This window comes from Larimichthys crocea, chromosome XI (genome assembly GCF_000972845.2).
Source record: "Larimichthys crocea isolate SSNF chromosome XI, L_crocea_2.0, whole genome shotgun sequence".
Lineage (NCBI taxonomy): Eukaryota > Metazoa > Chordata > Actinopteri > Sciaenidae > Larimichthys > Larimichthys crocea.
Window position 1 is genome coordinate 17,720,023 of NC_040021.1, and position 26,786 is coordinate 17,746,808.

Here is a 26,786-nt window from a genome sequence, read left to right on the forward strand (position 1 = left end):
TATTATTATTATTATTTTTCTTCTTCCGTACGTTTTTTGCCGTGCTTCTACTCCCACAAATCCTGTCCTACAAACATAAAAAAAATACCACCAGATGCAGCTCATTCAGGACATTCCGGCTAGTACTTTACAGATCTCTATTATTAATACTGTACAAATGATTAAACATTTTGTACAATTTTCCCATCATAAGGATGCATAGGAAATCCTCAAATCTCTTAACAGACCCACTACACTTTAAACAACAACTACGACTGCATAACTTGTCCTACAGACTTCATTAAAATTACTACTTGTACACAAGATGTTAAACTATTAACCTTGTCCTCAACTTTACAAAATCTTTTACCGTTTTTAAACAATTAAATATTAAAGTTGAGCATGTTTTTACTTTACATCAGCAATTACAGCGTGTAACGTCACAGTTAGAGAACAGCTAACACGTCCATCAAAAAATAAAACATACCAGCCTCAACGGGCCGCAAATGTGACACTACAGACATGATTTACCCAGCAAAACGTAGGAAAACTGAAGATGGTGCTCTTTGCTCGGTAAATGCATGGCTGCACAGTTGCGAGCAGCTGCTAAACCTCGTAAATCTCATCAGAGCTGATTGCACCAGACAGGAAATCTGACACAGAAACAACATAATGAACTTCCGCCCCCTTTCAAAATAAAACAATACGCAGTTCATGTAGCTTTTCACAACTTCACATCAGCGTTACATCATGACCGGTGGCACCAGGTGAGCAGTCAATCGATCAAAGGATCTCAACATGAACGATGAGAGACTGATTATTGAAGTGGTACAACACCATTTATTTATGACACAACAGATCCTTTTTATAATCTCCTCTACGTCGGAGAAGCAAAGTCAGCTGTTTGTTGTTGTTTTCTTTATATACAGTTTATCGCGGGGTCTCGCATACGTCCAGGATTCTCGCGTGATCTCGCGTGAATACGGTCGACTCGCGACGCTGCTGTTTACGCTGCTAACACTCGCCCGGTGTCAGTTGACGCCGGGCAGAGGACGGCGCTAAACCGCGGCGCCTACGTCCCCTGTGTGAGTCCACACACACACGGTTAGCACGCAGCTAAATGCAATGTAATGTAATGTAATGTAAAAGCTACGGAGCACAGCAGTCAGTCGCCAGCTGATTGTAACGAGAGACCACGGCCGCACCGTTAACGTAAAGACAACACATGGAGCGCCTGGTTTCATCCGCCGGGAACGCACAAACGGACACTGCAGAGCAGGGACACTTCACCGGACCAGAACTCATGCCTGGAAAGGGATCGGGCCGCAACAGACGCGTGCCTACCTGTCCTCAGGCGTCTCTTGTTAGCACGCCGCAAACCCGAGAGTGTAAACAACCCAGCGCATGGAGCACAGGAGTGTGCCAGCTGATTGTAAGACGACAAGGTAGACACGGAGCCGGCGGACCCAAACGGCAAATCAACGCAACTGTTCTTTATGGACCGGTAATGTACTGTGCATTTAGCTTTACGTAGCTTAACACGGCTAAGCACGAAACTGTTAACTTTGTTAGTGTATTTGTTTAGTTACATACATGTGTTTTTGTTTTGTTCATGTTGTGATCTGTGCCATCATATTTGATGAGATCACAACAGGTGTATTTTAGCAGTTAAAGGTCCAGTGTCATGGTAGATGAACCACTGTTCAACTGCTGTGTTACGTGTGGTAAATACAGTCAGACGTGTTTCATGCGCGTGCACGTGTAAATAAGTGGGACGCACATTCTTTCTAGTGCGCGTTTCACACACACCTTTTCGTACAAATTTCCACAGATGCATCACGCAGTTTGGCGGTATCTACACCTATTTCCGCAGGAAATACTATTTCTTCTAGTTATTGAGTGTGCGTGCAAGGCGCACACTATATGTTATCAGCGCCGGTCCTGGCCACATTTGCGCCCTGGGCGATGTATGTTATCCACCGTGCTTATTGGTGTGGGTGCCCAAAGGGCCCACACTATTGTTATCATGTTTCCTTATTGAGTGTGCCTGAAAGAGCACACTCTTTAAAACCTCTCGGGCTTATTCCAATTATTATTGAGTGTGCGTGCAAGGAGCACACTATATGTTATCCACCGCGCTTATTCAGTGTGCCTGAAAGCGCACACTATATGTTATCCACCGCGCTTATTGAGTGTGCCTGAAAGCGCACACTATATGTTATCCACAGCGCTTATTGAGTGTGCGTGCAAGGCGCACACTATATGTTATCCACTGCTCTTATTGGTGTGGGTGCCCAAAGGGCACTATTGTTATCCTGTTTCTTTATTATTATTATTATTCCGGACATTTTTCGGCATCTAACTACTTTTGTCCCACAAAAATAAAAATTATACCACTAGATTTAGCTCATTCATGCCATTACTTTTCTACATTCTACTATTAATATTCTACAAATTATTCAACTTTTTCTGAAAATATTTTCCCTATTCCCTAAACTATTAAACTCATATTTAACTTTTTTAATAATTGTCAGTGGTTATCATCCGGCATCTGAAGCTCTCCTTGAATATAGCAGCCAGACTGCCCCCACGACCAGCAGCTCGTGGGGTGCTGAAGAAGGACCAGCCGGGAGGGAGGAGCTCTGAAAAGGCGCTGTTCTCACCTGGATTCAACCAGGTCTCTGTCAACAGGAGGAAATCCAGATCACGTGCTGTAAAAAAGTCGTTTAAAATAAATGTCTGTAAGAGATCTAGTATTAATCAAAGCCGTGTGAACTGAGCGTTGGTCCGTCTAATGAGAGAAGTGACTGAGCGAGTGGAGATTCAGTGCCGGTCTAGGCGCTCTTACTATTTTTAGGCGTGCTATAGTGATTCTGACTGGAATATATCTGGTGGTTGGGCATTTAGGACTGCTAGAGCAGACACAGGGCTGGCTGTGAGCAGGTGTGGGTGTAAGTGGCAGGATTGACCTGAAGGGGGAAAAGGGGAAAGAAACTGGTGATGGTGGTAGTGAGAGATGGGGCCTGTGGGGGGAGCTGGTAGGGGTGAAAGTCCCGTAAGCTGTCACTGAAGAAGACACCGGGGAGTGAGTGTGAGATGTAAACAGTCATGCACGTGGGGCGTGGACGGCGTGCTGTATGTTCCAAAAAAGATTAAAATTGTCAATAAAACCTATATTATGAGCTCTGCAGGTGGACTGGAGCCATGTGTTGAGGCTGAGGATTCTGTTCAAATGCCCTGGTCCACGGGCGAGTGTTGGGAGGGGACCACTGATAAAAACAGCCTTCCCACAGTTAATTAAGAGGCTAAAAAGGACATTGAAATCCTTTTTTGTCATTAGACCCCACATGAACTAACACCCGGTTTATTGAAGATGGGAGTGAGTGTAGCAGACCGGGGAGCTTATCCAGGATAACCGGGACCGTGGCCCCTGGGAGGCAGTGAGTGGCTGCATTGAAGAAGCGGGTGTCCTTAATTATGGAATCACCTACTATGAGTGTGGTTGGAGAGAAGAGGGGACGAGGAGATTCCCACGACAGGAGAGTGCACAGTCGTCACTGTGCGTCCAGGCAGGTGAGCGCTGTGGCGAGGCAGCGGCATCGGACCCAGTAGAAGGACTCCCCGCTGGCACAGGGCGGGGGAGAACGCCCGAGCGTCGGAGCACGGCCTCCTTCAGGATCCTGCGCCGGGAAGAGGAGGTTGAAGACCTGGTTGAGGGCAATCCATTGGGCCTTGTGGTGGAGTGGCCAGCCATCCGTGCACTGCCAGCCACCAGTGGAGGGAAAGTTGTGGTGTCTGCAGGCGCTGTTTGCGGGTCCAGATCTGAAAGAGATGGAGCAGCGGGACCAGCGGGGGCATCAGGTGGATGGGCCAGAGTGTCATCGTAGCGGTTGGAGAGGCTCAGGCGAGGGGGAGAGACGGCCTCGCTTGAGTCCCTCTTGCGGTTTCAGGCCACCACGTCGGCCCAGGACAACTGATGGTTCGGTGTTGAGCAGGAGGAGGACAGGTGGCGGGATCCCACGCAACTGTGTCATGGAGGGTTGTGCTGAGCGAGGCCAACTTTTTGGACTGCTGGAGAGCCACGTCCATGAAACTGGAAAGTAGTGAGTCCTTTTTTTTGCACTTCATCGGAGACCCGTCGGATGTCATCTTAAGGTCAGCGATTTTTTTGTTTGCTCTCATCAGCAGTACATCGTCCTCACAGGGTGTAGCTGGCATGGTTTGTTTTCGTTGTTTGTCGTTCAATGTAAACAATACAATGCTTAAAACTGGATAAAAAGTCAGAGCCGGGGTAGAGCACCTGTCAAAACACAGGATAACACAGACTGATAGATTTGTACTACATAATTCAACCAGATTAGTGAAGTGTCCAATGATTAATTTTGTGTGTGTGTGCGGGACACAACGGATGCGCCACGAAAATCGCGCGCAAGCCACGGCATGGGCGCCGAAATGAAAATGGCTCAGCTTAGACTTCTTGTAGGCCTACAGGTAATATAATTGTTATTTTCGGAGAGCAACACAGGGTGCATACAAAGTATTAATCAATGTTGATTGAATGTTACAGCTGTCAAATATATATATGGGCTGAGTAATATATAATATATCAATATTGTTATATAACATAATAGTTGCCTTTTCCTGGTTTTCAAAGCTATTACAGTAAAGTGATGTCATTTTCTGAATTTACCAGACTGATCTAGCTGGTAAAACTTAGTCTAGAATAACTGAATTGGCTGCAAAATAGTCAAACAAGAATCATTATACTGGTGTGATTGTATGCATCAAAACTTTAATTCAAGGCTTAGGCAAAATATCAAAATACATATCATACCGTGACATAACCTAAAAATATTGATATTTCAAAAAGGCCATATCGCCCAGCCCTATGTATATAATAATAGTCTGTACATATCCATTCATATATTCACTGGTGATGGATGATAGTTACTGTAAAATCCCTTTGAGGTTTGTACACTTGATCTCAGGACTGGAGTGAGGATTAGCCAAAGTGTATCAACCTTTGTTAGAAATTATGGATCAAAGAGATTTTACAGTAGAGTAAATATTGTACATAATGCCCTGTTCAATTCAAAATAATGAACTGAGGATGAATTTCTCCAAAATGATACAGTAAATATGCTTGATACTGAGTGAGTGAACAGTCAGGGTGGTCCTGAGATCAAGTGTATCAACCTTTGTCAGAAACTATGGATGAGAGAAAACAGAGGAAATTATCTCGTTATCATGAGAAAACGGAGGAAATTATCTCGTTATCATGAGAAAACGGAGGAAATTATCTCGTTATCACGGGACAACGGGTAGAATAAAATGTATGTATGTATGGCCTTTTAGGGCTTCCGTAGTTTTTTCCCCTAGACGTTAGGATTTTGTTTTGTAATTTTTGAGCCATCCCTCCTGTCGAGGCGCTTTCTGTTCATTCCCCTTATATTTGTGTGCTTAATAAAGTTTTCCATTAAGCTCTGCATCCGAGTCCTACCTCTCTGCCCCAAGCTTGTCACTATCAAGCTCGACCTGCAAGCAGTGAAAACACAGCTGGCGAATGATAAAACTACTACTGATGCTACCTTGTCTGAGCTAAAAGGGATGGTCAGGGAAATGGAGCACGCGCTCTCCAAGTGCTCCGATGAAATCGCAGAGATGAAAACTACTATCAAGTCCCTCACAGCCAACGTTGCCAAGCTGGAACATAAATGTGAAGATCTGAAATCTAGGTCACGGCGAAACAACGTCAGGATAGTGGGAGTACCAGAAGGCCCTGACACCTGCACCACTGCCGCTGTGGCCGCTTTACTAAAGGAAGCTTTTAACCTGGCAAAGGAGCCGCTTTTGGACCAGTCCCACCGGACCCTCCAACCCAAGCCCAAGCCCGGTGAGCACCCATGAGCCATTGTATGCAGACTTCACTATCACACTGACTGTGTTGACATTTTACGCCGCGCTAAAGAGCTCCGATAAATTAAAGTCCGAGACCTGATCATCTCAGTCTTCCCCGACCACACCGCCAAGGTAGCCCGGGCACGGGCTGCATTCAACGAGGTCAGGCGCCAACTTCGGGGCATCGAGGGTGCTCGGTACAGTCTGATTCATCCAGCGCGACTTCGCATTACATATAATGGCGTTGAGAAAGACTTTGTTTCAGCAGAGGAAGCCGGCGTCAAAACATTGATTTCTGGGTGAGCTCCAATAACTTTACAGTCCTGTACTGTGAGCGTATTATTGCTTAATAGTATGTGGCCTTAATTCTGAATCGATGTGGTTTTCTGGTTTGTTGCACTAACTTAGTGTTACTATTGTTTGGTTATAGCAGGCATTTGTTCCCCCTTTTCCTTATATAATAAGGCTATACTACACTTTGTGTTTTTTCTTTGTGCTTAAGATTGATCAGTCCTATCTCATTTTTGCTCTACTGTTATGAATTTAGCCTATTTTCTTTTTCTCTATTCATTGTTACATCATTACTGTACCCATCTGTTCTGGGTGGAAATTTGATTTGTGCCACTAAGGTGAACTGTTATTTTATTTTAATTTATTTGAATGTTCGCCTTAAGATGAAACAATATTGTACTGTGAGTTTTTTTTCTGTTTAGTTTTTCATTATAATTCATGCGCATACTGTTAAACAGAGTTGAAGTCGGCGGGAGTTTTTTCTCTCTTGCTTTTGCCGGTTTTGCTTAGTCTCCGGGTTGTTCGAATATTACTCTGTACAACTTCTGGTTTTGTGGGAAACACTGCTGTCCCCGGTAGTTTTATGGGGACTTTGGGTGTATTTGTGTTTTGGGGTATTTTGGGGGGAGGGCGTCCCACTTTGGCAACAATATGCATTTTTGATTACTTGAATGGTTAATGCCAATATAGATCCCAGCATTGCTGGGTCAGGTATACCTCTCAGATTTATTAGTTGGAATATCAGAGGTATGGGTAATCCTTTTAAGAGATCCAAGCTTTTTACACACTTGAAACGTTTAAACTCTGATAGTATTTTTACAGGAGACTTATCTTCGCATTAAAGCTCACCATAGGTTAAATGCCCTTGGGTAGGTCAAGTCTTCCACTCAAATTTTAACTCAAAAGCTAGAGGGGTCACTATTCTCATAAATAAGAACGTTCAATTCTCATCCACTGATGTTATTGCTGATAGGAATGGCAGATATCTTATAGTTGCTGGTACCCTGATGCATAAAAAGGTTTTGTTAGTAAATGTATATGCCCCGAATTTTGATGATGTTGAATTTGCTAACAGTCTACTGAGTAACATCCCCTTCTTGAATACTCACCTGCTGATCTTTGGAGGGGATCTAAATTGTGTTTTTGACCCATTATTAGATCGGTCTAATCCTCGTAATTTGACTCAATCTGCTATGTCTAAAGCATTCTCAGATTTCATGAAACAAAATGGTCTCATTGATCCGTGGAGATCTCGTAACCCTTCTGTTAAAAAAACGTCTTTCTTCTTTCAGGTGCACCTTTTATACTCTAGAATTGATTATTTTTTTTATTGCTAGTACTCTTAACTCATGTGTAAATTCTTCTGACTATTTAGGTATCGTAATATCTGACTATTCACCTTTGCTATTAGATATTCAACTTTCTACTTACAAACGTAGCCCACCACTTTGGAGATTCAATTCTCTCCTTTGGCAGATAAAGAATTTTGCAAGTTCATTTCAAATTCTATTGACGAGTTCTTGTCTTTCAATCAAAACGACTCCTCTTCATATTCATTAATAGGTGAGACACCTAAATGTTACCTTCGGGGTCAAATTATTTCTTACTCTGCCCTATCTAATAAGTAGATGAATGCTAGGCTTAATGAGCTTACATCTGTGATTAGTAACCTTGATGAAAGTTATCTTCTGAACCCTTCTCCTGAACTACTCAAGCAGCGTCTTGATTTGCAAGCAGAATTCGACCTCATTTCAACTAAAGAGGCAGAGCACTTGTTACTACGAACCCATGGCTCATATTACGAAAATGGCGACAAGGCAAGTCGTTTACTGGCACATCAGTTACGACGTCAAGCCGCCTCCCGTTTGATACCTAGTATTAAAAACACTTATGGCACTATTATTACAAATCCATTGGAAATTAATGCTACTTTTAAATATTTTACTCTTCATTGTATAAATCTGAATTTCCTACAGACAGTATTAGAATGAATGAATTTCTTCAGATACTAATACTTCTAGGCATTTGGACTCTTCACTCTCCCTTGAAGAAGTATCAAATGCTATTAAAGCTATTCAGTCTAACAAAGCACGAGGCCCGGATGGGTTTCAGATTGAATTTTTCAAGACATTTATTGGTAAATTGGCGCCACTACTTCTAGCCGTATTCAATGAATCCTTAGAAAGTTGGTCATTACCTCCAACTTTGACACAAGCCACTATAGCGCTCCTTCTTAAAAAGGACAAGGATCCAACCTCCTGCAGTTCCTACAGACCATTATCTCTGCTTAATGCTGATGTAAAGGTGTTGGCTAAAGTTATTGCATCTCGTTTAGAGAAAGTGCTTCCATGTATTATATCTGAGGAGCAAAATGGTTTTTATAAAAGGTCGTCAGTTGTTTTTTAATACCTGTATGCTTTTCAATATAATTTACTCAAAACATTCGGCAGTACCTCCTGAACTTGTAACTTCTTTAGATGGTGAAAAAGCATTTGATAGGGTAGACTGGGAGTACCTGTTTGCAGTTTTAAAGAAAATCGGATTTGGTGATAAATTTATTTCTTGGATTCATCTTCTGTATTCATCCCCTAAAGCCAGTGTCCATACTAATGATGTTTACTCCTCTTCGTGCTTTGCAGTAACGTATTATGTCACTTCCGGTATCGGTGTTGTTGCCACGGTGCTCTCTGCTCTGCTCACCTGAACAGATTTCCGTATATTTTTCACATCAGCGACTATCTACTTATCTCTGCACTATTCTTTGACTTGTTCTGTCTGTGCACAAACAGGTCTCTTAACTCTAGTAACCACAATCTGATAGTTTCACCAGTTTCTGTTAGCCACACTAACTAGCCTAGCTATAGCAATGGCGTCTCTCTCCTCTCCTCCTCTCTCCTCTCCTGCTCTCTCCTGTCCCGTGTGCCACGTTCAGTTACTCCTCGTTTTCCTTTAGTGATAACGGTACTTGTAATAAATGTAGTTTATTTGTAGCTTTGGAGGCGAGGGTCAGTGAGTTAGAGGCACGGTACCGCACCACCGAACAGTCAGTAGCTCTGATAGTTAGCCAGTCCCCTGTAGCCGGTGCGGTACAGCCACAGGTAGCTTCAGCTAGCCGTCCCCCGGTAGTTCCCGAGCAGCCGGGAAGCTGGGTGACTGTTCGAAGGAGGCATAGCCCCAAACTGAAGCCCACGGTACACCACCAACCGCTCCACGTTTCAAACAGATTTTCCCCGCTCAGCGACACACCCGCTGAGAGGCCAACTCTGGTCATTGGCAGCTCCATAGTCCGAAACGTGAAGTTAGCGACACCAGGGGCCATAGTTAAATGCATCCCGGGGGCCAGAGCGGGCGACATCAAGTCTTTTTTGAAACTGCTGGCTAAAGATAAACGTAAATACAGTAAGATTGTTATTCACGTCGGCGGTAATGACACCCGGTTACGACAATCGGAGTTCACTAAAATTAATGTTTCCTCGGTGTGGAATACGCCAAAACGATGTCGGACTCCGTTAGTTTTCTTGTCCCCTCCCCAATGTGACCCGTGTGACTGGTTTAGCCAGCATGTGTCATTTCACCGCTGGCTGTCGGTGGTGGGTGTCCAGCAAACGATGTGGGCTTCATAGATAATTCTGGGGAAAACCTGGTCTGATTAGGAGAGACGGCATCCATCCACTTTGGATGAGACAGCCTCATATCTAGAAATATGGCCACGTTTATAGCTGACCAAAACCATGTCGACAACCCAGAGTTGAGACCAGGACAGCAGAGCTGCAGTCTTACACACTTCTCTGCGCCTCCTCCATAGAGCCGTTGCCCACCCATCCTTTAGTATAGAACTGTGTCTGTCCCCAGTCCCCAACATTATTTAAAGATAAACACAAACAGAAGAGGAGTTTCATATAAAAACTTAGTCGGCGGGCGTGACTGGCAGCGGCCCCTCTCGTCCCGAAAATGTGTGTTTCCACCTGTTTGGTCTTCGTCAGTGTGCCGTGTGATTTACGTTTGTGTCGCGTTTGTCCGTCCCAGGCGCACATACAGCCGTGGGACTCATTTTTGACACACACAAACTTTTTCTTGAAAATAAACCCGACACACGCTGAGGAGCTACACCAACCTCTCGGCCTTCTCCGGCGGCCCGCTTCGACTCCGACCCCCAGTACTGCAGCACACCGAGAGAAGCGCCGCAGGCGGTGCGAGAGGAAGCAGAAGCGCGGAAAGCGCGGAGGTATCTGGCCAGGCTAGCGGCTAACCCACACAAGCCGGCTTTCCATCCACGTACTAGCCAATGTACGCTCCTGGGACATAAACTGGGATTACATACCACCTCATGAGATTCGACCCAGCGGACCGTGAGAGAGTGCTGTGTTTTCGTTTTCACGGAAACATGGCTGAACAACAATGTACCGGACTTCCGCATCCAGCTCGACAGCTGACTTGCTACCGCAGACAGAGCCTCATTGCAGGAGGTAGACCCGCGGTGGCGGGGTCTGTGTGTACTCAGGACGCTTGGTGTGTCAGGACACTGGGTGTGTTTGCAGACAATGTTCACCCCTTGTGGAGTTTATGATCATCAAGTGCCGGCCTCCTTCTATTACCGAGGGATTTCTGCCATCTGCTTGTTGCAGTCTACATCCCCCCAGCGACCAACAACGATAGAGCACAGGCACTGGAGTGAACTGACAGCTCCCTCCAGGTGAACAGCAGACTGCCCATCGCGGGGGACTTCTCATCGTGGCGGAGATTTCAACCAGCAAATCTCAAAACAGTGTTTCCTAATGTGTACCAACACATTGAGTTTGCTACTCGGGGGAAACAACACATTGGACCAGGTCTACAAACCACTGAGAGGAGCCATCAAGCCTCATCCCTCCCCCATTCGGCGCTTCGGACCACATCACTGTTATGTAATGCCAGCATACAGGCCTAAGGTCAAAGTCACCAGAACGGTTCAGAGGAGGTACGGGTTTGTGCAGGGGTGCCTCCTCAGCACTCCAGGACGCTTTAAACCTACAGACTGGGACATGTTTAGGCAGGCAGCCACCTACAACCCCACAGATCAACATCCAGAGTTTCAGACACTGTTACTGCCTAATCAAGCAAATGCACTGATGATTGTCACAGACCCAAGACCATCACGGTCGGTCCAACCAGCAAAACCATGGCTGACGGGGGAGGAAGTCCATCGGTTACTGGAGAGCCCGAACGCTGCTTTCAGAGCAGGTGATGAGGCTGGTCTGAGATCAGCTTAGAGCCAACCTGTCCCGTTGGCATCAGACTTGCAAAGAGGCAGTACAGCAACAGGTAACCGCAACTTCACCGACAGCAGAGACACAAGGAGCCTGTGGCAAGGGTTACAGACCATCAAGGACTACAAACCTCGCACCACAGACCTGTGACAGGTGACACTCACTCTGCTCAACGATTCTGAAACCACTTTTTGGACGGTTTGAAGCTGACAACAGCACCCCTGACTGAAAGACAACACCCCCCCCGAGACCAGTGCTGTCCCTGTCTCCGGCAAGCGTGAGGGAGATCCTCTCCAGGATCAACACCTCGCAAAGCTGCAGGAACCTGACAACATTCCTTGTGTCTGTGCTGAAGGACTGTGCAGAGGAGCTCACAGATGTCCTCAAAGACATCTTCAACACCTCCCGAGCCAAGCTGGTTGTCCCCCACCTGCTTCAGTACACCACCATCATCCCGGTTTTCCAAAGAAGCTTCTCTCTCCTGCTTCAACGACTACGCCCCGTGGCACGACCCCCCATCATATGAAGTGCTTCGAGCGGGTTAGTCATGCAGCACATTAATCCATCTCCCTCCGTCCCTGGACCCCCTACACAGTTTGCATATCGGCCAACACGGTCACTGATGAGCAAATCACCACCGCTCCCACCTCAGCTCTCACCCACCTGGACTCTAAGGCATCATATGTGAGGGATGTTGTTCTTAGATTTCAGTTCAGCCTTCAAACAACATTATCCCCCAGCAGCTGATACAAAAACTGGACTCTTTAGGACAACACATCTCACTCTGCAACTGGTTTGCTGGACTTCCTGACGGAAGACCCAGGCGCTCCGGGTCGGCAGGCAAACGCTTAGCACCATCACGTGAACACAGGGCGCCCCAGGATGCGTGCTCAGCCCCTTATGTTCACCCTGCTGACCCACGACTGACTCACCAACACACACAACCAAACTCTTCGTCAAGTTTGCGGACGACACGCCTGTGGGGTGGTCTCAACAAAAACACGATGAAGTAATACATGGACGAGGTGAGCCGACTGGCCACGTGGGTGCAGAACAACAATCTCTTCGACTTGTGGAGAAGACGAAGAGATTGTTGTCGACTTCCGGAGAGCCCCACCCAGCCAACACCCACTACCATCAATGGTGTGCAGTGGAGAGATGTGAGCAGCACAGGTTCCTGGGTGTGCTAACACTGAGGACCTCTCTGAGAAGCACAACAGCAATGCAACTGACCAGGAAAGCAGCAGCGCCTCTATTTCCTCCGCAGGTGAGAAAAGGCCAGAGCTCCAGTCCATCCTACAGACTTTTCTACGTGGAACCAAGAGAGCATCCTGAAAGCTGATCACTGTGTGGTACGGCAGACTGCCCTGCATCCTGCAAGAGGACCCTGCAGCGCATATAGTGAGAGCAGCTGCGAAGGATAATCGGTTGCCCACCCTCCTCCTCCCTCCCGGACATTTACAGCACACGCCTGGCCCGCAAAGCAATCAGCATCGTGGGCGACCCCCACCCACCCCAACCACCACTTCTTCAGCCTCCTGCCTTCGGGAGGAGATGAGGCGCTCCGGGCGAGAACCAGCAGACTGAGAGACGCTTCATGCACCAGGCATCAGGATGTGAACTCCCTCCCAGTACTGCCCCCCTTTCTTCTCCGCCCGCTGCCCCCACAAACTCTGACACTGCTGACCCCCCCCCCCCAAAAGGCACAGCCACTTTACCGACTCAAAAAACTCTGCTTGTATATATTGTATATTTGTATCTTTCTTTTATTTTATTTTTATTTCATATTTATTTATTCTATTTTCTATTTTATTTATTTTATTTTATATATATGTTTACATCTTTACGTTTGGACAGCAGAAACGTAATTTCAATCTCTGTGTATGTTCTTGTACATTTGCAGTTCTGACAAAAATAAAAACTTAAACCTTGAAACTTGAAACTTAATAAAAATTAAATCAACATCTCCACAGTCCAAAATAAGAGAATTAAATGTGGACTCTTGATATCAGGGGCCTCATGTACAAAGCTTGCTACGCACAAAAAAGTGGCGTACGTCCTTTCCCATGTCACGTTCAAATGTATCAAACGTTGAAACAATCGTAGAAATGTGCGTGCCCCATGCCAATTCCATAGCTGTCGTACGCACGTTTCTACAGCTATTGTTCCTTTGGCGACACTTAGAGGTGACGCTGGGAAACTGTTAATAATGTGGAAAACAAGTAGTCCTCAGAGTGATGTGCACATCAGAGACACACTTATGAACAATTAACACACACCGTGTTTGCAATATATAGGTGGATATAAAAGCATGCGTATGTGATTAGGAAAATGGTATTAACAATGGCAGCGTTAGCGTTGTTAGAGGACCTTGCAAACGTGAGCGATTTAAGGAACGCATGGATTTACTTGACAAACCATGATAATTGGGTCATAAGCCGATTTCGGTTACCAAGGCCAGTGTTACTGGAGTTGCGCGCAGAGGCTGCGGCCGGCCCGAGAGCGCAACGGGGGCCGGCAAGTAGCTCGGGGTTGTGCTGACTACGCTGGGGTTCCTGGCAACAGGCATTCCAGCAGGACGTGTTTATCTAAGTAGGAAACATTTTCATTCCATCATGTTCAATCATATGTGATGCGCGAATGCAGCTAACTAACATCGTGGCAAGGTGGCCTGGTTCAACGCATGCCTCCTTCATTGTGACTAACAGCATGGTTGGGAACCGGCTGGGGGCTGGCACGGTGCGCGATGGGGGGCTTATATTTGTTTAATTGTCCCGTACGTAACGCTGGATTACATACGAAACAATTAAACGAATAAACTCTTTACTTACCCAGAAAGCCGTGCCAGTGTGCCAATTGCACATTTGGGCATGTGGCATTCAAATATCATGTTTTTGGTTTTCTTATTTTCTGTTGTGAAATTAGCGCTGCAGAGCTTTCTAACAAGCCCTGATTGTCTCCCTGTGTTCAGTATCTTTGCAGTAAAAGCGGGTGTTAAATGTCAGCCACAGCGCCACACCTGTCCACACCTGTGTGTGCGCTGCTCGGATCCCACGGCATTTACAGCCTCACCACACACGCTCCCACTCACGTCTTTTTTTGGTCATTATTATCCTCGTTGCGGGTACCAAACAGAATCTCCACTTCATTCACTAGAATATCTAGCTCAGACTCGTTTACAATCTTTTCTTTCCTTTGTTCATCGCGTTATCTGATCGACAAAGAGGTGAATCTCAGGTCCAGGGCCTATTTAATAGATTTGCATATGTAAATGGGGGCGTGGACAGGGAGGAGTTGCACGTGGCGCTCATTCCACGTGATTGGCATGTACAAAAGAAATGTGCTGGATCCATGCGAACGCACACTTTGATACATCAATAGTGCGTACGACAGTTCCGGGGTTGGCGTACGGCAAGTTTAGAGGAAATCCACGCAAGTATTCGTACATGGGCCCCAGGTCTTTGTCATCTAAATCTGTCTTAGTCCATGAATTAATATCTGATTATGATAGACTTGTTCTGTCTCACTAAAACCTGGCTGCAAGAGGATGAAAGTTAGCTTAATGAATCCATCTCCGAGTCAGTCATTATAATATCTGTTCCTCGAAGTACTGGTTGAGATGGTGAGTTGGAGCCATATTTGACTCAAGTCTATTAATAAATCCTAAAGCTAAACTAAATATATTCATTTGAAAGCTTGTTTCTTAGCCTCATCACCCAACCTGGAAAAAATTTGCAGCCAATTTATTTGTTACAGTATATCGAGCAGGTCCTTATTCTGAATTTTTATCCGAATTTGCAGAATTTGCATCAGGCTTGATCCTTAAAACAGATAGTAATTATTGTAAGTGATTTTAACATTCATGTGGACAACCACAATGATGTCTTAGTACTGCGTTTATCTCTCTTTAGACTCAATTGGCTTTTGTCAAAGTGTAAATAAACCGACTCATTGTTGAAACACTCTTGATCTTGTTCTTTCATATGGCATTGAAATTGATAAATATATAGTCTTCCACAGAAATCCTCTTCTGTTGACCATTTTTTAATAACCTTTGAGTTCATACTACCGGACTATAGCCTTTGTGTAGAAGCTTCTACAGCAGATGTATCTGATAGTGCTGTAGCCAAATTTAGGAGTGATTCTTCAGCATTGAATTCAATGCCATGTCTCAATGTAACAGGGACTTGTCTGCTTCCTTTAGCCACTCACAAATAGACCATCTTGTTGATGTATTACGGCTCATTACGGACAACTCTAGACTATATTGCACCCTCTGAAAAAAGAAGATAATTAAACAAAGAAGGCTAGCACCATGGTATAGCCAGCAGACTCGTAAATTAAAGCAAGAGGACGTAAATCTGAACGCAAATAGCGTGCCACTAAACTGGAAGAATCTCATCTAGTTGGCAGATATATCTCAAAACATACAGGGGCTCTCCGTAATGCCAGAGCAGCCTATTACTCTCTTTAGGAGGGAATAAGAAACAACCCCAGGTTTCTCTTCAGCACTGTTGCCAGGCTAACAGAGAATCACAGCTCTACTGCAGCATCTATTCCTTTAGGTATAAGTAGCAATGACTTCATGAGCTTCTTTAATGATAAGATTATAACTATTAGAGACAAAATCCATCACCTCTTGCCCTCAACAGGCATTGATCTGCATTCCGATACAGCAGTTTGATGAAACAGCGCTAAACCTGTTATGTATTTAGACTGTTTTTCTCCCATCGACCTTCATCAATACTTTAATCATTTTCTGCAGCTAAGCCGTCAACCTGTCTCTTAGACTCCATCCCAACCAGGCTGCCTAAGGATGTTTTACCTGTAGTTAGGAATTGTTATTGGATATGATTAATCTGTCTTTATCATCAGGATATGTACCACAGTCTTTAAGGTAGCTGTAATTAAACCTCTTCTTAAAAAGCCCACTCTAGACCCAGAGGTCTTAGCCAACTACAGACCGATATCAAACCTTCCCTTTCTGTCTAAGATACTTGAGAAGCTGTAGCTAATAGCTGTGTGAATTTCTCCATAAGAATAGTTTATTGAGGATTTTCAGTCAGGATTTAGAGTGCATCATAGCACAGAGACCGCATTAGTCAAAGTTACAAATTACCTCCTAATGGCTCAGACAAAGGACTCATCTCTGTACTTGTCCTGTTAGATTTAGTGCTGCATTTGACACCATTGACCATCAAATTCTTTTACAAGAGCTGGAACATCAAATTGGCATCAAAGGAACCGCCCTAGATGGTTAAGTCGTATTTCTTAGATCAATCTCAGTTTGTTCACGTCAATGATGAATCCTCCATGCAGACCAAGTTTGTCATGGAGTCCCACAAGGTTCTGTACTTGGACCACTTCTATTCAGTTTATATATGCTTCCTTTAGGGAACATTATTAGGAATCACTCTATCAATTTTCACTTGTTGCTGCGACACCCATTATATTTACGATCAAGCCTGATGCAACAATCAGTTAACTAAACTCCAAGCATGCCTTAAGGATATAAAAAAGTTGGATGACCTACAATTTTTTGAGTTAAATTCAGACAAAACTGAAGTTCTTGTAATTGGACCCAACACCTCAGAAACTCTCTTTCTAGAGACTTAGTTACTTTAGATGGGATCACCCTGGCCTCCAGCTCCACTGTAAAGATCTTGGAGTTGTTTTTTGATCAGGATTTGTCCTTTAACGTCCACATAAAACAAATTTCGACGACTCTTCTTCCACTTACGTAACTACGCTAAAATCAGACGCATTGTCTCTCAGGCGGATGCAGAAAACTAGTCCACGCATTTGTTACTTCAAGGCTGGACTTGTAACCTCTTTGTTATCAGGCTGCTCAATAAGTCCTTAGGACTTTGCAGTTAATTCAGAATGCTGCTGCACGTGTTCTGACAGGAACCAAGATCAGAGATCACATCTCTCCATTTTGGCTTCCTTGCATTGGCTACCTATTAAATCTAGAATAGAATTTAAAATTCTTCTCCTTACTTACAAAGCTCTTCATGGCCAGGCAACATTGTATCTAAAAGAGCTCATAATACCTTACTACCCCTCTAGAACACTGCGCTCTCAGGATGCTGGGTTCCTTGTGCTTCCTATAGTTTCCAAAAGTAGATTGGGAGCCAGAGCTTTCAGCTATCAGGCCCCTCTTCTGTGGAACAAACTACCTTTCTGGGTTCGGGAGGCAGACACGGTCAACACCTTTAAGAATAGACTTAAGACTTTCCTTTTTGATAAAGCTTATAGTTAGGGCTGGCTCAGGTCATCCCTTAGTTATGCTGCCATAGGATTAGACTGCCGGGGGACTCCACCCCCCACCCAGGGTTATGCCTAGCCAGGCACGGTATTGGTTGAAGATGCAGTCACATCTCCCTTACCGAAAACCCTCTCTCTCTCTCTCTCTCTCTCTCTCTCTCTCTCTCTCTCTCTCTCTCTCTCTCTCTCTCTCTCTTTCTCTCTCTCTATCTCTATCTATCTCTCTCTCTCTCTGTCTCTCTCTCCATCTCTCCATCTGTGGACATGTCTCATTAATGCATGTTACTAACTTCCCCGGAGTTTCTGTGCTCTGTCGTCCAGCAGGTTCTTGTGGATCGTGGCTGCTGCTGTGATCCAGCACGACGTCCACTACATATATTATTACTGTCATTATTACTACCATATCTGTTACTGTAATCATTTTTATCATTCATTGTGATTCATTGTCATTTTGTCAGTTATTGTAATTGTACAACATGTTTGTGTTAATTTGTCCTGTACACATGACATCCATTGCACGTCTGTCCGTCCTGGGAGAGGGATCCCTCCTCTGTGTCTCTTCCTGAGGTTTCTTCCACATTTTTCCCTGTTAAAAGGGTTTTTGTGGGCAAGTTTTTCCTCACTTGAACCGAGGGTCTAAGGACAGAGGGTGTCACTCCCTGTACAGATTGTAAAGCCCTCTGAGGCAAATGTACTTTGTGACTTTGGGCTATATAAATTGATTTGATTTGATTTAATTACTTTGCTCTTGGTCGTGGAACTCGCCAAGGTTGTCCTTTGTCACCTTTGCTCTTCGCCATCACTATCGAGCCTCTGTCTATTACATTAAGATTTTCTCCCTTAGTCAAAGGAATCACCCATAATGGAACTGAATATAAATTGTTGCTATATGCGGACGATCTGTTGCTGTATACTGATCCTTCATTCTCTATTCCTGCTGTTTAAGTATTCTGGAGGACTTCAGAACCTTTTCAGGTTATAAATTAAATTTGGGGAAAAGTGAGTTGTTTTCCCATTAATTCTGCAGCATGTGTTCTTCAGCAGTCAGATTTACCTTTTCAGTTTTGTCCATTAGGGTTCAAATACCTAGGTATTAACGTGACTCATTCACTATCTGGCCTTGCATCAGCTAATTTCACTCCCCTTATCTCAAAGATTACATCTGATATTCAAAGATGGGGCAACCTCCCCCTTTCATTAATCGTCAAGATTAATGTTGTTAAAATGAATATCTTACCAAAATTTCTATTTTTATTCCAGTCAATTCCTCTTTTTCTACCTAAATATTTTTTTTGATTTACTGGACAAGATAATTTGTTCTTTTATTTGGGGTGGGAAGCCACCGAGAGTTCGTAAATCTTTACTGCAGAGATGCAGACTTAGTGAAGGACTTAAAATCTTTTGGATCCTCTTGGTGTAAATTGGAACTATCATCCTGTAGGGGATCTTCTATACCTGCTCTGCTTTATTCTTCTCTACCTACAAAACCCTCTTTATATACTGATAATCCAGTGGTTCTTAACACACTGGTTTCAATTTAGGCGGGCACTTTAAATTTGTAGCTGCATCCTCTTCTAGTCCTCTGAGTAACAACCATTTATTTCCTCCATCACTTTCAGACTCAACTTTTTCAATGTGACATGACAAGGGTATTACACAATTCAAACATTTATATGTAGATGGTGTATTTGATAATTTTGCCAATTTGTCTTCTTGTTACGGCCTCCCTCTTAGTCATCTATTTCGTTATTTTCAAATTTGCAGTTTTGTTACTAAGTGCTAGAGTTGCACGATACCCACGGTATACACGGTACCCCGCGGTGCCAAATCATAACCGTCGCTACTATACTAGAAATTTTACACGACGGTACTACCGTGGATTACTATACTACCGGTGCCAGTTTCCACTACATAGCGGCCGCCTCTGCTCTCCTCCCGGCTTCTCACTGCATGCTACTCCTTAAGTTTGTAAACAAACCAACATGGAACCGCAACCGAACTACACAGCTGCTGAATGATTGGCTGTTTGCCTGTTACAGGTGACGTCCAGGGATATGATAGGCTGTTTCCGCACGCTGGGTCCGCCCATCTGTTAGCTGATTGGCTGTTCGTGTGTTTCTGCCAGCAAGAACGAACTCCAAGAAGACAGCTCCGCTTCCATAGAAACTCGCTTCAAAACAAACAACAAGCTAAAGTTCTGTCTCGCCCAGACACGAGACAACACACTCACCATGGCAGAAGCACCGAGCCCGAGCAGCGAGTGTGCCGTGGCGTCTTCGTCAGTGGCAACACTAATTTTGCTTAAAAAACAAACGTCGTTGTTTCAAACTAACTTGTACAAATACATTGCAGTTTATAAAAATAATAATAATAAAAAAAGGCCGCAGTATCGCGATAATACCCGGAACCGCGATACTTTGTCTGGTATAGTATCGTGTTTACTCATTTTAGTATCGTGACAACTTTACTAAGTGCTTCCATAATTTCCCCTCTTAACAACCAGAACAGCAATGGGAAACACTGCTATCATTTACTCCTCATCACAGAGGAATAATTTCAAAGTTGTATGATCTTATTTTGGCTTTTAACAACCACTCAAATGACAAACTTAAGTGTATGTGGGAAGGGGAACTGGGAATACAAATACATGACGAGTCCTGGGAACATATTATTACTGTCATTATTACTACCATATCTATTACTGTAATCATTTTTATCATTCATTATAATTCATTGTCATTTTATCAGTCATTGTACAATATGTTTGTGTTGATTTGTCCTGTACACGTGACATCCATTGCACGTCTGTCCGTCCTGGGAGAGGGATCCCTCCTCTGTGGCTCTTCCTGAGGTTTCTTCCACATTTTTTCCCTGTTAAAAGGGTTTTTGTGGGCAAGTTTTTCCTCACTCGAACCGAGGGTCTAAGGACAGAGGGTGTCACTCCCTGTACAGATTGTAAAGCCCTCAGAGGCAAATGTACTTTGTGACTTTGGGCTATACAAATAAAATTGATTTGATTTGATTTGAACAAGCCGTAGACAGGGTAAAATCTACCACTTCTTGTGCACGTCTTGGACTTATTCAATTTAAGGTTTTACACAGGGTGCATTTCTTCAGGTCTAGGCTGTCTGTACTATATCTGGATGTGGAAGACAAATGTGATAAATGCCATGGCTCTCCCTGTCACCTCAACCACATGTTTTTTCTTTGTCCTGATCTGAAAGTTTTTTGGGCAGGTTATTTTATTATTATGTCGACTGTTCTTGGTGTAAATCTCCACCCTTGCCCTCTGATCGCTATATTTGGGATTCCTAACCCCTCATTTGTACTCAACTCTACACAAAAGGATATTATAGCTTTCACATCCTTCCTTGCAAGACGTTTATTATTGTTGTATTGGAAGTCTGCTAAATATCCTTCTATCGCCCGATGGCTTAAAGACATGATGTTTTTTTTAAAGCTTGAGAAAATTAAATATACATTGAGAGGATGTAGATGTACAGCCAAATTCTTCCATAAATGGCAACCTTTCATTTCATATTTCACTTATTTAGAGGTACTACCTGATTGAATTTTTGTATATCAGTGTTGTATATTTTATATTGCATAAATAACCAGTAATATGCGGATAACTGTATATCTGTAATTGGAAGTATCTTAACTAACTTGTCAATAAAAATTAAATAAAGAAACAAAATTTTCAGCGGTCACAAATTTTGACGGATTCTCACGAAAATCGGCACAGAGTATATTCAGACGAATCCGCACAAAAGTTATTAGACGGATTTTTCTATTTCAACTTTGTTTGCATGCTACAGCCAATCGAAATCAATGGCGAAGGCGGCGATTTCGATGTGAGCTCATATCTCAGGAACACTTTGGCAAAACAAAACCAAATTGCATGGCATGCTTCATGGGTGTGTCCTAAGTGCAAGCAAGAAATATGGTGTCATTTTGTCTCTAGGGGGCGCTATAATTAGCAAAACAGCCCATAGGACCGTATGGTAAAAAGTTGTGAAATTTGGCACATTGATTGAGGACAGTCGTATGTGTAATGTCACCAAGTTACATGTTGCCAGTAAACACAGTATAGCGCCACCAACGGGTCAAAGTTTTAGGTACATTTGTGCATGTAACTTTTGAACCGTTAGCCCGATTTTCAAAAACAAGGTATAGTTGGATTCCTTGGATCATAGCGAGTTCAATGCACCCTATGACGTCATAATGCGCCATGATAGATTTTGCGCCATCTTGGATTTTGTTGAAAGTGAAACTAACTGTTCAGCGGGCGCAAATTTGACGGATTCTCACGAAAATCGGGACAGAGTATATTCAGACCAATACGCACAAAAGTTATTAGACGGATTTTTCAATTTCGACTTTGTTTGCGTGCTACAGCCAATCGAATTCAGTGGCGAAGGCGCCGATTTCGACGTGAGCCCATATCTCAGGAACGCTTTGGCGAAACAAAACCAAATTGCATGGCATGCTTCGAGGCTATGTCCCCAGTCCAGGACACAAATATGGTGTCATTACGTCTCTAGGGGGCGCTATAATTAGCAAAACATTGTTTTTGCTCATATCTCCTGAAGTGTTTGTATTTGAAATGAAATTGTGTGCCAAAACAAATTGGTGTCATTTGTCCACTAGGGGGCGCTGTAATCAACAAAATTGCATTTTTGCTTGTTCGTCTTGACGTGTTTGGATTTGACGCTAAATTTTCATGTCTGCTAATACTGTGGAAGGTCACAATTCAGGTCCTGTCAAAATTTTTCATGTCAGCATAAGATTGTGGCTGCCATTTTGCATTTTGGCGAAAGTGAATCTAAAGATTCAGCTGTTTCAAATTTTGGCCAATTCTCACAAAAATCGGCAGACACGATCTTCAGACCAAGCCGCACAAAACTTAGGAAATGGATTTCTCAATTTCCATTTTGTCTGCTTGCTACAGCCAATCAAAATCTGTGGCGAAGGTCTTGATTTTGATGTGAGCTTATATCTCGGGAACGTTTGGGCATAACAAAACCAAATTTGATGGCCTGCTTTCAGGCGTTGTCCCAAGTGCAGGAAAGAAATCTTGTGTCATTCGGTCAATAGGGGGTGCTGTTATCCGCAAAAATGCATTTTTACTTTTTTCTCTTGAGGTCTTTGGATGAGAAACTAAATTTTCATGTATGCTAATAATTACTATTATTACTTTACATGATTGCATGATCTGCATGGGCCCCTCATTGCTGCTTGCAGCTATATTTAGTAATGAGTTTGCAGGGTTCTCACCAGGATTTTATTTTAGAGTAATGGGGTAATGGGGTGGGATGCGAAAATTTTGAAAAATTGTGCCCAAAATGGGCCATATTTGAGGTACCTGGAGGGAATAAATTGCATTTTTTATGTTGTATATACTTAGTGGAAAATTGTTACATCTTTGGATCTTGGCAGTGTGTTACCTGCAAAGGGTGTTGTCAAAAGATATGTAAACTCAGACACAAACAATAGAGATAATACACGTTTTATTCTATTAAGAAATTAAGAAATGCGTGAGCATCATGTTATTTCGGGAGCATAACCTACCAACCAATTATTAGAGACATGAGACAAAAGATTGTCCTAAATTGTGTCAACAACAGAACAGATAAATGCAAGTGGATAAAACAGCCAGCCAACAAGAAAACAACTCCACTTGATGCAATCCATTGGGACCCATGGCGCTTTTTTTTTTTTTTTTTTTTTTTTTTTTCTGACCATGAAGAAAGAACGAATGTCTCTTTTTTTGCGAGGGGGTTCGTCATTCATTGTTATAATTATGACATTCACCGAAGTCCAGCTCAAAGTCCAGCTCAAAAGAAAGCTATCACTGGGAATCGAGCGGGAGTTCAGTTGTCGTTTTTTTCCCTCTCTCTCTCTCGGGGAACTGATTTCCAGGCATCTGTCTCCTAGCAACCTAAAATCAACAGCGCAGAGTACGCATGTGTAGGTTCATCAAACGTCGGCTACACCATTGTAGGAAGACAGCACCAAGCAAACGTCACCTTGAAAACTGCTGAAGTGCGCAGGAAAAAAAAAAACTTTTGACGATGGTGACGAAAACTGAAAACAGCCGTTACGCTATATTAAAAATAACGTAACGGGGGGAAATTGCCGTTGCGGTCTGAAATTTTAGCGTAGCGGGCCGCAACCATATAAAGCGCTGGCGAGAATTCTGAGTTTGGTATTGTACTTTCTATTATGTTGTAGATACTAATGATAGTAGGACAAGTGACACATCTTCCTCAGCCAACTCATCTCCTGCTGCATCTTCTTTTTCTTCATCCGCCAGTCCATCCAGCTCCTCTTCCTCATCAAGTGATTCTTCCGCTTCAGACAAGAAATCGAAGAAAAGACGCAAAAAGAAAAAGAAGCACCACCACCAGAATCACAAGAAAAAGGACAAGATGAAGAAAAAAGGCAACATGGCAAGCAGAGAGGTAAGCGTAAGAGGAGGAAGGCAGTAAGGCTGCTCCCCTCATGTGTGTTAGGCATGTAGACATCACAACGTCTGTCTGTCTCTCTCTCTGTCTGTCTTTCAATTCAAAGCGCTTTATTAGCATGAACGTTAAAATACAGTGTTGCCAAAGCAAATAACAGCAATACAGACAATAAATAAAAACAAACATTAAAAAAACAAGAAATAAGGCTGCTCCCCTCATGTGTGTCAGGTATGTAGACATCACAATGTCTGTCTGTCTATCTCTGTCTGTGTCTGTCTCTATGTTTAAAGTTTATTTTTCAAAATGTACTTACTGGTGGTAATGCTCTGTGCCCTTTATTACTTTTTGCAACCACTTTGCATCTATGTGTGTGTTTCCCTGTGTCGATTCACTACTTGTATGTTTCTTATACTTAACTAAATCTTTATCTGTTGCAGCACGGCATCCTGAGGAGGTCATCAAGAGATACAGGAAAGTCCTTAAGGCGTACAAGAAAGGAAGAAAGCTGAGTGTGGCATAGCGAAAGGTCGGTGTCGACCAAAACACCATCGTTGCCACTGCCCCAATCTGTGAGCTGGCTGTTGTGGCCCCGAAGAAATACAAGGAGTTGCTGGTTACTCATACCCCACAGCAACGACTGCAGGACTTTGCAAATGTCTGGAAGTGTTAAATAATGATCCAAACCTTTTGAGGGATGTTGAACATCAAAAGAAAAAGGGGAAACTGATTCCTCTGTATAAGAAAGCTTAGGTGTTGTGTCACTGTGGGATGGTGCCCTAGAGCAGTTTGGGTTGTAGCTCGGGTCTGATTCACTAAGTATAGAGGGTCCAAGTTGTGCTAAGACATGTTCAAATCAATAATGCCAATGGCTTGATTTTGATTTATTTAGTTTTCATGTCCTGCACAAAAAGTGTCCAAATGGGTTTGTATACTGTTGTATACTGTTGTATATTGCTGTTCTGCCATGTGTTGGCTCAGTATGTGTGTTTCTGTACATTAAACACGATGTTCAACATTTCATCTGTGGTGTCTTTTGGTAAAATACAGTACAGAGAAAAGCCTATGGGTGGAACCCATTTGCTTTTCTACAAAGTTACAATGGTATTAGTACTGCAGATGGTTAACAAAGTATTAACAACATCTGTAAAGTGTGAGTTATTATATTAGTTAAGTATTAGTTATTAGCTTATGTATGTTATTGGGACGTTATTCTAAAGTTGCAACTATTCCTAATTTACTAACAGTTAATAAATGAGAAATACTTGCAACTTTAGAATAACGTCCCAATAACATATATAAACTATTAACTGATACTTAACAAGTCCTTAGTAAGTAATTTATTAATAGCTTGGTCATTATCTATTACTAATTTATAAGGTATAGTTATAACTCATTAACATACAGTTAACAAGTCATTTATAACTCATTAACTAACAGTTTATTAATGATCTATTTACTATCTAAGTCATTATTATAAATCCTTAAACTGTTAGCAAACCTTAACAAGTCATTAATAACTCATTAATTAACAGTTTAGTAATGATCTATTAACTCGTTAAAAAGGGTAGTTATTATAAGGTGTTACCAAATTGTTTTATGTTGGCGTGTTTAGATAAAGACAGAATTCTGTGTTTTTGTGTCTCTTACCTCTGTTGGTCTATTCGTATGATTACATCAATATTCAAGATTGGGTGAGACCCTCATCAGGTTTATCATAAGCAAGTGATAACATCAACATGATAAAATGTATTGGAAAAACAGCAGGATTCTGGGGTGATCTCACCACACCACCCTGTCAATGTCCTCTTCAGTTCTTCGGCCTTTTCTCTTCTCCCATTATGTCCATAGAAGTAGCTGGGCCCAGTTATATTGCCAGCTTGCCCAGTTCCAGTTCTGTTCAGTTCTGACAAGTCACCAGTTCCACTTCCTGTCAGCTGTCAGTCTTCCCGGTGGTCCAAAACACCTGTAGTACAAACACTAACACTTGCCTGTTGCATAAAGCTCACAGTGTGGACAGCAGCTGAGCAGCAGATACAGTTGGCAGCAGTTTACTGTTCATCAGGAAACCGGAAAACATTTTCTTCATAAAATATAATCCAGTTTCACCAAAATAAGTGGAATAGTTAGTGATGTGTGACTTAAGCATTACGTATTTCCCAAAGGTGACCATACCCAGAGACACCATTCACTTGATTACACATCAGTGTAACATCTAAAGGATTAAATTTAAGTTGATTTATATGTAATTTTAAGATAGAAAAGTTACACAATTATTATGCAGATAATAATAATACCAACTCTTAATCTGGGAAATGGAAAGCAAATAGTGGTATAGTGTGTCAAACAGATCTTTTGCTGTTTCTATAATTACGTCACACACTGTTTCTCCTCATTTTCTCCTGACAAACATACGTTTAGCTGCAGGGCTAAACAGGGCTTTGGCACTTAAATGTAAACATATGTTGTGTCTGGGCATTTCAATTGAATTCTCACTTTTAATCATGTGATCATCATGATCAACACATATCTATATGGTTAGACATACCTGGCGGTTATGACAAGTACCACCAATTCTGATTAAGGTCTTCTAGGGTTCTAGGGTCTCTCTCTCTCTCTCTCTCTCTCTCTCTCTCTCTCT

At 43.0% G+C, this 26,786-nt stretch overlaps 1 protein-coding gene across 4 annotated transcripts; it reads left to right on the forward strand.

Annotated features, from left to right (window-relative positions):
• The first annotated feature begins 700 nt into the window (after positions 1-700).
• Positions 701-25,043, forward strand: LOC109139062 (protein FAM133B). Of its 4 annotated transcripts, none has more exons than XM_019261351.2 (3): positions 701-746; positions 23,998-24,145; positions 24,586-25,043. In XM_019261351.2, the coding sequence occupies exons 1-3, from the start codon at positions 730-732 to the stop codon at positions 24,655-24,657; spliced, it is 237 nt and encodes a 78-aa protein (XP_019116896.1). In that variant the 5' UTR covers positions 701-729; the 3' UTR covers positions 24,658-25,043. The 4 variants fall into 4 exon arrangements, 2 of the variants coding, with proteins under 2 accessions (XP_019116896.1, XP_019116895.1); XR_003463129.1 differs by lacking the exon at positions 701-746 and adding an exon at positions 972-1,064; XM_019261350.2 differs by lacking the exon at positions 701-746 and adding an exon at positions 997-1,424.
• Positions 25,044-26,786: the final 1,743 nt, after the last annotated feature.

What these genes read in the sequence shown, in the direction of transcription:
- LOC109139062 (XM_019261350.2), top strand. Translation starts at nt 1,384, where the DNA reads ATGGAGCACAGGAGTGTGCCAGCTGATTGTAAGACGACAAG. An exon ending in GCTGATTGTAAGACGACAAG is followed by an intron (nt 1,425 to 23,997) that starts GTAGACACGGAG and finishes TTCATCCGCCAG; the next exon opens with TCCATCCAGCTCCTCTTCCT. An exon ending in GCAACATGGCAAGCAGAGAG is followed by an intron (nt 24,146 to 24,585) that starts GTAAGCGTAAGA and finishes TATCTGTTGCAG; the next exon opens with CACGGCATCCTGAGGAGGTC.